The sequence below is a fragment of the Buteo buteo genome, chromosome 5 (genome assembly GCF_964188355.1).
Source record: "Buteo buteo chromosome 5, bButBut1.hap1.1, whole genome shotgun sequence".
NCBI classification, from domain to species: domain Eukaryota; kingdom Metazoa; phylum Chordata; class Aves; order Accipitriformes; family Accipitridae; genus Buteo; species Buteo buteo.
The window spans coordinates 31944328-31958846 of NC_134175.1; the positions used below are offsets into that span (position 1 = coordinate 31944328).

Below are 14519 nucleotides of genomic sequence, written 5' to 3' on the forward strand. Positions count from 1 at the left end.
AATAGTTTTCCTCTGAAGTGGGAGATCAGATGCCTTGGAGTTCTTATGTGAGTTTGCACAAGGCCTGAGATTCTTGAAAGAGGTAAGTGCCACCCTTTGAGATCACCTGGCAGGGTTTGGGTCTCACTGTTACTTGCATGCCTGTGGAGACTGTAACTAAGGCGATCTGGATTTGGTAGCAGAAGGGTGCAGGAGCTGTTCCAGTTATAAATTTTATGGTTAGAACAATTGTTACAAATCCAGTTAAAAATTTTACGTGCTGTTTTTCTAAAACACTACAGACCTAAAATAAATAAAATAGGGGCTATTTTATTAGAGTGAGTTCCATATTCATAAGCATCCGATATAGGAGGTACACATACAATCAACAACAGACAAAAAGTAAAAAAACCCCCCTTTGATAGATTGCTGCAAAACAGCTCATCAAAATTGGTCATGTTAATAGTTCTGGTTGTGATTTTAGATAGAGTTTTAGAACAGTTGGAGATTGTGACCATTCTATCCAAGTGTCTTTGTTATTGGTGGTGAGAAAAGGTCCAGAAAGATGACCTGGAGCTGTATGTATACAAACAACATAAGCAATATACATGTTGCAACATATGTTAGATTTGTGTTCCAGAACTCACACATTTTAAACTTCTTTCTTCAAAGCATAAAAAAAAATTTATAATATAAAATAATATTAATTCCAGTACAGTGACAGCAAACTCTTGAACTTCACCCTTCCTGAACTTAAGTCCCTTTGTGATTTTTTTAGGCAGGGAGGATTTTTTTTTCCCCTCAGAATGTGTTACATAAATGTTGGTTTTATTAACACAACCTCAACAATCAAGATGACCTTGGAACTTTTTTATTATTATTTTTATCTCCTTTGGAAGGTCTAACAGGCTGGACTTTCCCCCTTTCTCCCTACATTCCCTGACATCTCAGCTCGTGGGAAATGCTGTCTTGAGGCACAGGCACAGCGAGTAACAGCGCAGAGGCACATGGAGCGCTGAGGATAAACCACCCCCGCTTGTTCTGAGCGAGCAGCGTCCATCGCGAGGGTCTTGTGAACAAGTAAGCTAAGGACTTCTCAGGTTGCGTTCTGCGGCCGCAGGGAGGTCTCAGAAGGTACGCAGACGACACTGGTTCCTCCGTTTTCTTATTGAACCTAGCTGCGTGCAGGACTTTGCCGTTTCAGTAGCCCTCGCTTAAGCCAGCGCTAGCACACTCCACGCATCCCGCGCCCCGCCGGCGCACACGCGGGGCCGAAAGGCGGGGCCGCGGCTTTGGCCCGCCGGCAGCTGGGCCGTGCCCGCCGCCGCCCCTCCGCAGGCGCGCAGGGCGCCCCGCGGGCCGCCCCTCAGAGGCCGCCGCCGCCACCTCTCCGCCGGGCGTGAGGAGAGAGCGGGCTGGGGCAGCGCCGCCCTCCTGCTGCATGCGCTCCGGCGGCGGCTGCCGGCGCGGGCGGGCTGGGGCCGCGGCGGAGCGAGGCGGTTCCGGGGGGCCGGGCTCGGAGCTTCCTCCCGCCGAGCATGGCAGCGCCTTTTTTCTTCCACAAGGTACGCGCGTAGCGCAGCCGCCGTTAGACTAAACGTGGCCGAGGGAGCGCCGGGCGGCGGCGGGGGACGAGCCTAACGCAGCGGTTTGCCGCCTGCCTGCGGGTGGGGGGCAGTGGGGCCCTGGCCGCCCCCTCCCCGCCCGCCACCGCCGCCCTGAGGCCTGTGTGGCGGCTTAGCCCCTTGCCCCGCTCCTTCTGAAGCGCTTCTGGGTTAGAATCTCCACGCAGGAAAGGAGGAGGCGACCCGCAGGTGGGAGCAGGTGGGCTTTCCGCCCGTGACCCGGCAGCAACGCGGCGCGGAGGCAGTGCGGGGCAAAGGCGGGACGTGAGGTAGGCCGCTGCTGGTACCCGTGTGACAGGGATGTTGTACTGCCCACGGCAAGGCTGACGAAAACTGAGGTGACTCTGGCAGACGGGTGACCCCCCTCCGTACCGCACAAGCAGCTCTTTTAACGCTTAGTTACTTAAATCTTTAATACTTTTTACACTTGAGGAGTGGCGGGTGTCCACATTTTCTCCTTTGTGGAAGAAAGACTTACTGGCTCACTGTAGTTTGTAATACAGCCTCGAAAATGCATGTATTGACTGATAGGAAATGATTTTAAATAATTTCTTGTCCTTTTAGCATATATTTTGCATGGTGAGTAGAACACTTCAGAAATAGTTCTTTAAGCAGATACAAATTTCGTATTTTTGATCTATGTATTTGTAAGTTTCAAAACATCCAACATTTCCCATTGATTTCCTTTTTATAAGATATTAGAATTAACTACAATTTAAAATTGCATACAGGTTTGTGATAAATCGTTTGCATCTGCTAAATTACCTTCCAGAAAGAAATATTTGGAAACTTCCTGCAGGCTGTTTTAGATAGAGATCCTGGTTCCCAGTCATTAGGATAGGGGATGCAAGGTCCACTGCAGCATGAGAAAGATGTGTTACCTGGGCTTACAAAGAAATTATTTGAGCCTGAAGTTTTTATATTGTCTTCACGCACGTACTTCATCCTGTCTTCTGGCAGCTTAGCTTGCCAGTACTGTGGGGAGTAAAGGTGAATTTATATTGTAGCTTTTTTTCCCATCGGGTGGACATGTGAAAATAGAGGAATAGTAACCAAAGCAAAAATACACTAATAAAAAGCCTTTGCTTAATGTTCTATAATACAGCACAAGAAATCTTAAAACCAAGTTCCAATATATCGGTATTCTCTTAAAGGTATTTGTCTAATGCTGTCTTAGTTCTCTAAAAGAGGATTAAGAAAAAAAAACTTGTTCATTTGCAGCTAGGATTCTGGATGTGGTCATACAAAAAGGTTAAAAATTTATGCTGGCTTTCAAGCTGTACTTTACTATTGTGTCATTAGAGGGCAAATGCTTTTTTTCTCTCTTTAAACCAGGTAGTTTGTATAGTGCAATAATTTTGATAACTCTGTATTGCAGCTTCTGCTTAGAAGCTGTAGGTGGAACAGACAATCACTTTGGCTTTTGATTGTTGTCACTGTATCTGATTTGCTCCATCTACATGCATCTACATGGCAAAAGGGAACAGAAAAAGTGTTTTTAATTAACTGGAAAATCTGTGGGGTAAAAAAATTGTGAAATGGTCTGATAAATGTGGTTAATTTAGTACTTGAGACTTTGTGGAAGATTACTAGATTGTGATTTAACGGTGGCTTGACCAACCTGTATTTTAGCTTATTTAATACACATTATAAAATCTCATAAGAAGTCCCAGCTACTTCTAAAAGCATGTGGCTGTGTACTGAGAGGGAAAAGCCAAAAATACTTTTTATGGAGTTTACATGGAATAAATAATGTCACACAACTTTTCTCAGTGATAAAGTGCAATAAATTCTTTATAAAGACAACTACTGTATGGAACAAACAGAAGCAATAAAAGCAGTCTCTGAAAAGGGACTATAAAGCAAATTGTTATTATAAAAGGTACTAAATACAGAATATGTGGAAAAATTGTACCTTTTGGTTTTGTATGCTTTCATTTTGCATATGGAAGAAAACGTTTTGTATTGTAACAGATCATAAATTAAAATTACTTCATTTTAGCTTTCCTTGTATCTGCCCCAGCATCAGCAACAGTAGTGTAGTACAATGTGTCAGAATGACTTTTTATTCTCTGAAGCTGATTGTACAGACATCAGAAGAAATCCAACTATATCCAATTTTGTGAAATTATTTCAGTACATTATGTGGATTGCTCAAATAAGAAGGTTTTTTCTTTCTGAGTAGACCTAGTGCATACTGCTGCCATTGCCTTGATAATATTACACTGATGGAATCATGCCTACAGCTGAAGAGCATTCAAGTTTGCTGAAGGTATGGTACGTTGATAATTGTTGTTGTTAATGATTATATCTTCTAAAGCAAGAATTCTAGACTTTTCGATGATCTCTGAGTTAAGGGAATTTGATGGGTCTTTTTTGGTGTACCACAACATTTGCTACTAGTGGTTTGTGTTCGCAGCTTGGAACCAATGTTGTAGGTTGTAGAACACATAGTTGTTAGCACTGTGTACAAATTGGGGGATATATTAAGAAAACAAATTAATACTTACCAAATTTCAGTAGACAAGGCTGTAGCTTGCACTATAATTTCAGGAATTTCGTTGCTTTTCTTTTGTGCAGTGGGTGATTTCACCTGATACGTGGTGACTGATCAGTATCCTATATTACAAAGGTGGTCAGCCTTCCTGACTAGAAGTCATATACCAAAATCTTCATGTGTTTACAAGACTTAGACATGTACTAAAGAGAGCAGAGTGGAAAGGAAACTCTGGGAGAGGTTCATAGACAGGAGGTGCAGTAGATATCACTGTGGGATGGATGCACATACAGAACCAGAGGAATCCAGTGATGCCAGCTTAGGAGCTCTTGCTGTCTCACTTCCTTTTACCACCAATAGTTGTATTTTCTGGCAGTTGTATTCCTGGACCCCAGTTTGGAATTATGGAGTGGCCTAGTGAGAGGAAGCCTCACTTGACTTAGTCATGCAGCGCCTGCATGTTAAAAAGCTCAGCTTTGCCTTCTAAGTAGTAGCATGATAGTACATGTGCCTTTTAAACGCAGATTTCTAAATTTGAAAACTTGCCAAGTGGACTGACTTTTCTTAGTGCTTGTGAGCATGTCAGTGTTCATTGCTGGGACCTTCTCTGAGAAGAATCCAGGCTGTAGGTTCATCTCAAGCTTACCTTACTCAGAACATTAAAAAGTAGAGGCATTGATTTTTAGCTAGTAGTTAATGACTGTACTTAACTGCTTTAATTCTACCTCATTACAGGTACCTCAGAACCGAGTTCTTCTTAATACAGTGACCATACAGGATGAAGGAAAAATGATCTTCTGTTTTTCAAATACTTGAGTTTGTTCTTTGTAACAACATGGTTTACTGTGAAAAGTGAAAGAAGAATCTTTCTGGATGCCTTAAAGATAGCTGGTAGGCATAGCAAAATGCTTTGTTTGAGGCAGGCTTGCTTGTTTACGCTGAGACATTACCAAGCTCGGACTCTGAGTAGTGATCTGCTTTTGAGCCAGATAAATAGCTGCACCCATGAAGATGAAGTGTTCAACCTTGTTGGAAGGAACAAGGCCAGGCTTTCTGAAAAACATGTGGGAATTGCATTGAACATGCTGTGGCAATTGCAAAAGAAGAGGCCACTTCTCTTAAGGACTAGTGACTATATAAGAAATCATTCCCAGTTTCTTACCCTTTGCATTTTAGCAGAAAACAAGGTGGAACACATGGAAGATGAGGCCATAGTGGACACCCTGTATAGTATTCTGAGGTAAGCAGCATTATGTTGAATTCCACATCTCTACATTTTGTATTTGGTAGTAAAAAGAGATGGAATTTTGACTACAAAGCCATCCTGTAAGGAGACTGAGAGACTTCCCTGTCCCAGCTTCTGTACTCTGACTGTGTGACACAGACAGCTTAATGTCCTGTGCCTCAGTTTTTGAGATGCAGACAGAACTGATCAGTTTTGCACTCCCAGTAAATGGAGTTATGATTATTAATGCACAAATATTTATAATCTGAATGGAGGGAGCGATAGAAAAGTAAAACATTATGATAAATAATGAAAGGACATATGTCTTCTTTATAACTTTAGAAGCAAACTTCAAACTATTATGTCTTTCTTCTGAAGGCTCAATGTTGAAGACCACAGTTCTCTAGCAGAAGTGCTTGTTACAGAGGCATGGAAAAGATTAGAAAGGCAAGTACTGTACTACTATGGTTTGTGAAAGGTATAAGTTGCAAGTGTGATTTGCTTCACATGAGGCTACACAGAGCTCTCAAAAGAGTATTTACGAGATGTTTTAAACATTATTGTGAGTATTTTAAATATCAGTTGTATTTTTGAAGGTTTTGAAAATTATTTTTATACATATGGAGGCTTTGAGTATTGACGGGCTTTGGTACGCAAATGCTTGAGAGATTCAGATACAGCAACAACGGGGACAGACGCTTAAGATTTTGAAATACACTGTCTGTGTAGATTTATGTGTTTGAAGTAAATTGCAGGTTTTAATATTTATGGTTTTAACTTAGTGTTTACTGTCCACCTCAAATGGTGGTTTGGACCCTGTTCGTCTCAATTTTAGTAAAAAACCTTTTGTATTAAAACATCAACATTTTCCCTCTGTGTTTTTTGTTGTTTTTTTTGTTGGGTTTTGATTTTTTTAATATATATTGTACTTTTCATTCTTTAATCTCAGGTTAATGGCAGAAGCTAGTGTCAATCTTGGCACCAGCATCACAGAATTGCCTCTCCCAGCTTAACACCTGGGGCATCTTGACAAGTAAATAAATTCAGTGTAGCTTGAACACGAAATAACATTCAGGTAATAAATTGCTCACATTCATTTAGATATGGAGAGTGGGATGGAGTGCACCCTCACCAAGCTCTGTGGTGCGGTCGACGTGCTGGAGGGAAGGGATGCCATCAAGAGGGACCTTCACAGGCTTGAGAGGTGGGCCTGTGCGAATGTCATGAAGGTCAACAAGGCCAAGTGCAAGGTCCTGCCCATGGGTCGGGTCAATCTCAAGCACAAATACAGGCTGGGCAATGAATGGATTGAGAGCAGCCCTGAGGAGAAGGACTTGGGGGTGTTGGTTGACGAGAAGCTCAGTGTGAGACGGCAATGTGTGCTCACAGCTCAGAAAGCCACTTGCATTCTGAGCTGCATCAAAAGAAGTGTGACCGGCGGGTCACAGGAGGTGATTCTCCCCCTCTACTCCACTCTCATGAGACTCCCACCTGGAGTATTGCATTCAGCTCTGGGGCCCCCAACATAAGAAAGACATGGACCTGTTGGAGCGAGTCCAGAGGAGGGCCACGAAGATGATCAGAGGGCTGGAGCACCTCCCCTGTGAGGACAGACTGAGAGAGTTGGGGTTGTTCACCCTGGAGAAGAGAAGGCGCTGAGGAGACCTTATAGCAGCTTCCAGTACCTAAAGGGGAGCTACAGGAAAGATGAGGAGGGACTCTTTATCAGGGAGTGTAGTGGTGGGACGAAGGGTAATGGTTTTAAACTGAAAGAGAGTAGATTTAGGTTAGATATTAGGAAGAAATTCTTTACTGTGAGGGTGGTGAGGCACTGGAACAGGTTGCCCAGAGAGGTTGTGGATGCCTTCTCCCTGGAAGTGTTCAAGGCCAGGTTGGATGGGGCTTTGAGCAACCTGTTCTAGTGGAAGGTGTCCCTGCCCGTGGCAGGGGCGTTGGAACTAGATGATCTTTTAGGTCCCTTCCAACCCAAACCATTCTATGATTTTAACTATTTCACATCATTGCTTGAGAATGTAATCTTTATAGATTTCTTACGTTGGTCTGATTAAATGAGGAACTCTGATTTTATTTGTTTGTTTGTTTGTTTTTTAGAGCTCCATATGCACAATATGCTTTAATATGAAATATCTAGGTGTTTTGGCTAAGCCCAAGGTGACCAAATAGAAAATGCTTATTTTGTTTCCTTGTTTTGTAATTTGAATATAACCTTGTCTTTTATATAATTGTTGAAGTAGATTTTTGTCTTTACTTATTCACTAGAAATAAAAGGTAAATATTCTGTCTTTCTTTGATGTCTTGACAGGCTTAGTTTGCCAGCTCTGTCTAAATTCGCACTGTGTTTATACAAGCGACACAGACATTTCAGTCCTGTAATTGGCCAGGTAGCTCATATTGTGGACATGAAACTGGATTCTATACAGGATATAAGGTAAGTGTCAGGATGAAATGAGTAGTGGAAGAAGCAATATGTCACGATTACTGGGCTGCCTTTGCTGAACACTTTCCCTTTTTCTCAATTGGAGGTTGCTTTTCTTCAGTTTGGGGTTTGTGAGAAGGAGGTGATTTGTATTCATGCCTTGATTTTCATGGACAGGTCTGCTTGGGCAAATGCATTTTCCCAATGATTTTGCAAAGAATTTCTTTATAACCAACTTAAACACTTAATTAAAACTAATGTTCTACTTACAATGGAAAACCAGCAGATATTGCTTTATCCGGATTCTAAATTTTACTTGGACTTTTTTTGGAATTTAGAGACTGTTGACTCGCCAGAAGATGTTTTTCTTCCTTGACATTGATAGTTTCTCTACTATGACATGGATTTAATTTACTGTTGTGAATAGCAATAAGGACTCTTAAAGCAATGTTATTTTTATTTATCTTCAGAGCATTTCTTTTTTGTTTTGGTCAAGTTGAATTAATCAATTCTCTTGCTAGCATGTCTAGTGCATTACCCTAATATTAAAATTACTTAAAACCTGGCCCTAGTCAAAGAACTCCAAGCTTCTTTTTCTTGCCTCTGTTCTCCCTGGGCCATTATAGCAAAGGCTGCTCTTCCTTTTTTCTGCTTTATATAGCATCAGCAGTTCCAACAGTTATTTTTGCGGATGTGAGGAGCCTGCTTATGAAACTCATAGAATGGGACTGCATTTCTTTACAGAAATTACTCTCCCTGTGGTCATAAGTTTTACTCCCTTAACAAGGAATTCTTTCTTTAGGAGTGACAATGACTCTTCTCTGCGTTCTGTCACTTGAGAATTGTTTGGGTTTCTTTAGTTTCCATTGAACATTAAAGGTCTTTTTGCAAATTTGAATCAGGCAAGTGAGGGTCTTGCCTTAGGCAAACACTTTCATTGCATACAACTTTGTAAGGGATGGTTGAAAACATCCAGTTGTTTCAGAAATTCACTGAAAGCAGAATTTTTACTTAGTAGGAGAAATGGGTTTTGCTCATCTGTTTTTTCTGTGTTAGATTTAAAATTCCTTTTTACGCAGAAGCCAGCAAGACCCTGACTAACGTTTCTTTCTTTGCATAGTTTATTTAAGAAATCTAAAATTTATTACTTTTCATGTTCAATGTGTAAGCATAAAATCTTTTGAATTTTTTAGGATCTTGTCAGTTTTGATGATCAGCATTTCTGATGTTATCTCACAGCGTTTTCGAGATCGATTATTACACAAGGCTGGACAGCTCTTGGAAGAAAAGGATGAAGTCCACTTCAACTATGCCAAAAGAATACTACAGTTTCTTCAAAATGTTAAACTGAGATATCATCCATTGCTAGAAAAATGCAACAAGATTTTCCTTAAAAGTGCCTCCCATCTTGATATACACAGTATAAGTCTTATTCTTGGGCTGTACGAGCAGCTGGGTTTTGACAATGCTGAATTCCGCCTGGTTGCTAAACAATTACTCTCTGAAAATATAGATGTTTATTGTGATCCTGAAACCTTTGCAAAATTATTTTTTATCCTTGGGCCTATGGCAGGACCCAAGGTAAGAGAAAGGTAAGTTAATTAACAGTTTTGTCTAATGATATATATGTAGTCTTGCACAGAAATTAAAAATGTACTGGCGTTAGGAGGAATTTCTGAGCCTGTCTGTGAGCTGAGCTAGTTGCAACTGTGTAGCAATGTGTTATTTCATTATGGAAACACTGTCATAGCAGTTTGTCTTAAAACAGTTGCATAGAAAGCTGAATCCAGTAATCAAGGGGTATCTGAATGCTGTTATGCAAAGCCATCTTGCAGCTCTTGTCTCTTAGACTACAGCCTTCCTTTCAGAGTGGGTGGTAGTAAAAAACTTTTCTGTCTTTCCCTTGAGAAATATATGCAGTGGTATGTGCTGCTTTTTCAAGACTGACAGTAGCTGAAACAGCCCAAGTCTTACCTATCCCAGTTTGCTGTACATCCTATTCTGTATGAAAGGTTGTCAGCAGGGAGCACTTCAGCATTTATTTAGCAATTAGACCATAGTATTGTGGGGCAGATTTTTCTCTGTCTGTTTTTCTTGTGCTACAAAATCCTATTTGGGGGTGGTATTAGTCATGGGTCTCTCAAAGTTTGCAGTTTTAGGCAGAATTTGCTGTATTAATTACTGTTAGTCATATTTTCAGACTTTTCTTCATGAATATTTGCCTCCATTCAGAGATCTGGATATACTGCAAGCCTGTGTTGGTTTTGCCGTAGCTGAGTTAGTTCCAAAAGCTTTTCCTAGATTTTTTTAAAATTTATTTTATTTTTGGTAAAAATCAGTGTGAGGTAGAAAAAGGTGTTGGCTTTATTTGCCCCAGAGCCAGTTCAACTCATGTTTGATTCTGTTATCTGTAACTTGCTGATTGATCGTGAATTGTTTAGTGTCTTAGGGTACCTTCCCTACTTCTTGTCTACTTTCAGAATTGTTGGGCTCACTGGTTTCTAGCATAAGAGCAACATGTACTGATCTGACACACTCACATCTCTTTATCTGTGCCATACAGATCAACCATTTAGAAGAAGGGTCCACAGAACAAAGGTCTGTAGTTTGGGGGAATTTGTTTTCCTGTATTTCCTGAAGTAGTCTATTGGTTCTTTCCCTCCTAGACAAAGAAAATGGCTGCAATCTTTGCTGGAGATTTTCAACTGTTTTTTCTTTGGAAAATCTATCTTTTCTTTTCCTCTTTAGGTTGCTAGTAACTGCAGTGCGCATAGCGGAAGAATTTAGCAGTTACCAAGTATTGGTAATACTGAAAACGATGCAGAAAATGAAATGCAGAAATTCTCATCTACTCAAAAAGTAATTTTTTATATACTACTAAGAAGTGATATTCTCTAGGTAAACTGCTTCCATTTAGTATGAAAAACTATATAATATCCAGTAAGTTGGGACTGGAGAGCGTGTCACTTGCACACAAATCCATATACACTATATATAATTAGCTATTACAGATTTTAGAATCTTGCAGCTTGACCCAGAATTGAGGCAATTTAGGGATTTCATAGAAGGGCATTTCAACCCTACCAAGTTATTGTAATATAATTTTTGCCTTATTTACAAATATGTCATCCTATTTGAGGAAACATAGCCTATAACAATTACTGTAAACTGGTGAGACAAATGAGAATATAGTAAATTGTAGACAATGTGTCCTATCTAAGAGGTCCTGTTACTGATGTGAATTGTTTCTTCAGAAGTCATTGTGCCCTACTTTAAACTATTAATTCTTGTGTCTTTAAGAACCTGGACCAGATTTTTTGCAGCTGTAGACTGAATGTTGTTTATAGGGAGAGGTAATATCTTCCATACAATGAATGGAAAAGCAGTTGAGATTTTGGACACAGAAGATGTAGCATCAGATATGTCACAGATGCAGCAGAGTTAAATGCAGGTTGTGTGCAATAGCTGGATTGAATGTGGTTGCATGAACCCAAATAGATCCTTGGAAGAAAAAGGACAAGTAGTACTGTGGTGAAGAGAAAGGGAAGACCATGTGAATTCATGGTGTTTCTCCTTGAATCTCACTGTCTAAAGGAGGTCTTAAGGTATTATCTTTCCCTACAAATCTAGCCCTCTCTTGCAGCTTTAGACCAACATAGCTGTAGCAACCACTATTAGATAAGTGAGTACAGTGGTGCTGAGGCTAGTGATGCTGTTCTTGTTTATCCTGTTCTTGGTCTGCTCTAAATTTAACTGATTGTAAAATCTGCAACAGAAATTATTAGAGTGAAGTAGCTGTTTTGCTGTGATGAGGGCTTTAATTTTGCAATTCACTAGGTGGAGAGAGGCTGCTGTGTCGTAGTGGAACACTGTCAAAACTAGGGTGGCAAGGAGTGCAGGTGTGTGCAACCCTCCACCTAGATACTGTGCACCACAGGACACCCCTTCTTCATGCATGATATTGGGTTTTGCGGCATCTTCTGTATTAGCATAACACCATGTCATCTTTTTCTCTTTGTGTTTAGAATGGCTTCTGTTCTGCACAAACACTTGGATAGCTATCATGTAATACAGTTGGTAAAGTTAACGCAGTACTTGGTGGTGTTGCGTTGCCACGATCTGGAGCTGTTTGCCAAACTAAAAATGTTATTATTAGGGTAAGTGTGTATTCTTGGAAATGTAGCTATTTAAGTATTAAACAGTTGTCTACTTAATATTTTAAATAACCAGCTAAGGTATTAGATTGTTTTGTTTCCATAAAATATGAAGAAGTCACAAACTGTTAGAAGTATTTGATTCTATCAAACACGCAAATCAGAGGATAGGAAGTGGATATTGTCTTGACTATAGACCCATTAGTATCCGCTAATAGATATGATATATTTTAAAAATAGATTTTTTTGCCCCTCGCCCCTTGGCCGCTGCAATATAATGACATTGAACCGGAAATTTTGATTGGTACCTTATAGGAAGGGTAGGTATTAGTGTCTTTGATGTTTGAAGGAACAAATAATGAAAAATACACAGTAAGAATGCCATGGTTGGGACAAGTGAAAGTGTGAAGCAGAAGTACTCTTCTTTTGGTTGAAGAACTGTCTAGTCAGTTCTCAGGCTTGTACAGTTGCAACATAGAAAGGGAAACCATTTCTGGAATCGTGGGAGAAGAGATCTGCCACTGTTGCTTCCATTGCTGAGCCTCTACAAGAATGCAGTGCCTTGTCTGTACATGTTTTCTGAGGATGATGCCTTCATGTTCCTCAGGCACCTCAGAACCTGATGCTCCCCAGGACAGAAGTCACAGAAATTATCCAGGCCCAGAAACCCACAGACTGTGTTAACAAAGATGGACCTTTTGCCCTTACTAAGGACTTCTGTGTTTATCAATAACATTTGAAGCCTCACCAGCTGATTGAGATGCTCCCTGTCTTCTTCCCTTTTTCAATTTTTAATAAATTGGAAGTTAATCTCAATGAAAAAAGATGGTAGTCACTGACTGTGTGAATTTCTACCATGTCGTTAATATTCTACTTATGTTATATTTAATGTACAGCTTTTGACTTTTAAAATATAATTTTAATGCATGTAAGTTATTTGCTTGTTTTAAATGTTTGCACTTTGTCAGTACTGATGGTCTGTTTTAATTTCTGTCTCTTTTCCAGTTTTCTAAAATCTAGTGTCATGCCTGCTGATACTGCTGCAATAATTCGTGTTCTGGCCATGCTTCCTTCCTTTCAAGTGGAGGAAGTCATTATAAACAAAGCAGCAGCAGTTCTGCCTCAATGCAAGCTCCATCATTTGGATTGCATTGCTACTGCTCTTGTCAAATGGAATCATTATGATCAGTTGCACTGGCAAAACAGTTCTGAGCTATGTGTAAAGCTTCTGCAAAAACTAAATGACTGTGGATTTCAGAGGCTTCAGAAAGCCAACAACTTAAATCTTCTGTTGGAAGAACTTACACATGTGAATGGAGAGTGGTTTGAAGAAGTCCTCAGTGAGGAAACTGTGGCCATGTGTCAACGCTTGATAGACCAAATAACATGGGCAAATGTATTACAGTTGTCTTTTTTTCTCATAAAAACAAACCACCGTTGTCCTTCATTACTTGACAGAATAGCTTCTGTGACTGTTGAAAATATAGACAAGGTATTACAGTTTTTCTTTTTATCTGCTGTGTAAGTTACTCAGTAAGAAAGGACAGGTTAGTAGTTAATGTGTTTCAGAGCAGAATCCACACAGCGTTCCTAAGGGTTTTCTTCAGTGTACCTGATTTGGAGCTCATCTTTTTCTATGTTCACTCAAAGCTGTTTTGATTCCATGTATATTAATTTGCACTTACGTCTCTTTAATTTTCCTTTCTTATTTTATTGTTGTCAGTCAGTGTTAGGTCAACCATAATCCTTTGCATTCAGCTTTACATTTTACCATCTTAAATTATTTTTTTTTAACTTCTTTACAAATAGTCACATCACACAGTGTCTATTTTTACATTACTCATTCTTGTGGGGATTTCCCCAATAGCCTATCTTTTTGGTCAAAATTACTGTGTTTTATTGGTATCTTTTTTTTTTTTTTTCTTTCTGCTTCTCAATCTGGTATTCCTAGAGATCTTTGATTTTATTTTATGACAGTTTAGTTTCTTTAAGAGCGTTTAATGGGAAGCCTTTTTAAAAGCTTCTTAAAGTCTAAGTACACGGAAACACTTGGATTATCTACATGAAAGAGATTTTAAGTTTTAGCCATAGCTGCAATTTTATGATTTCTGCATTTTATTTTTTTAATATTTTTCTCCTGGAAAAGTTGACACCCGCCCTGCCCCCCCCCCCCCCCAAAAAAAAAAAATTAGACAATAGCTTATCTAGTCTTAAATCTCCCAAATCTCCCAATTCTGAATGAATTATAAACCCCTTTTTTATTGTAAAGCAGTATTAGGCTATTTTGCAGTGACTTAATTTAGGATGTCTTTTTTTCCAGATCCACCCCTTTGAAATCTATTTTATTCTCTTCCTTTTCTCTGCTCTTAATTATGACCCTCCTGCCAATGAAGAGTTCTTTGAGAGTTGTATCCAACATCTTACTTCTAACTTGAGTAAGTGCATTAGACAAAGATATTCTGACACCAAATAAATGAGTATCATTTGAAGATATTATCTGTACTGAATAAAAATGGCAATAGAATGGCATTTTTTTAAGCAAAGAAAAAGCGTGTCTGTATATTACTACTAATAGTCTGCCTACTGGGGTTAAACCACAACA

At 39.8% G+C, this 14519-nt stretch overlaps 1 protein-coding gene across 7 annotated transcripts in view; it reads left to right on the forward strand.

Moving 5' to 3' along the window:
- Window positions 1-14519, forward strand: part of FASTKD1 (FAST kinase domains 1) — a 22251-nt gene continuing 7732 nt past the window's right edge. Inside the window, exons 1-11 of one of the 7 annotated variants that reach the window (XM_075028501.1) lie at window positions 6-82; window positions 879-1873; window positions 3790-3876; window positions 4837-5341; window positions 5705-5773; window positions 7650-7775; window positions 8957-9355; window positions 10512-10622; window positions 11789-11920; window positions 12923-13409; window positions 14238-14352. In XM_075028501.1, the coding sequence (XP_074884602.1) occupies window positions 5007-5341; window positions 5705-5773; window positions 7650-7775; window positions 8957-9355; window positions 10512-10622; window positions 11789-11920; window positions 12923-13409; window positions 14238-14352 (1774 nt within the window). In that variant the 5' untranslated portion in view covers window positions 6-82; window positions 879-1873; window positions 3790-3876; window positions 4837-5006. Of the gene's footprint in view, window positions 83-878; window positions 3877-4836; window positions 5342-5704; window positions 5774-6427; window positions 6531-7649; window positions 7776-8956; window positions 9356-10511; window positions 10623-11788; window positions 11921-12922; window positions 13410-14237; window positions 14353-14519 lie in introns of those variants that run through there. The other 6 variants (XM_075028502.1, XM_075028503.1, XM_075028505.1 and 3 more) reach the window with 6 other exon arrangements.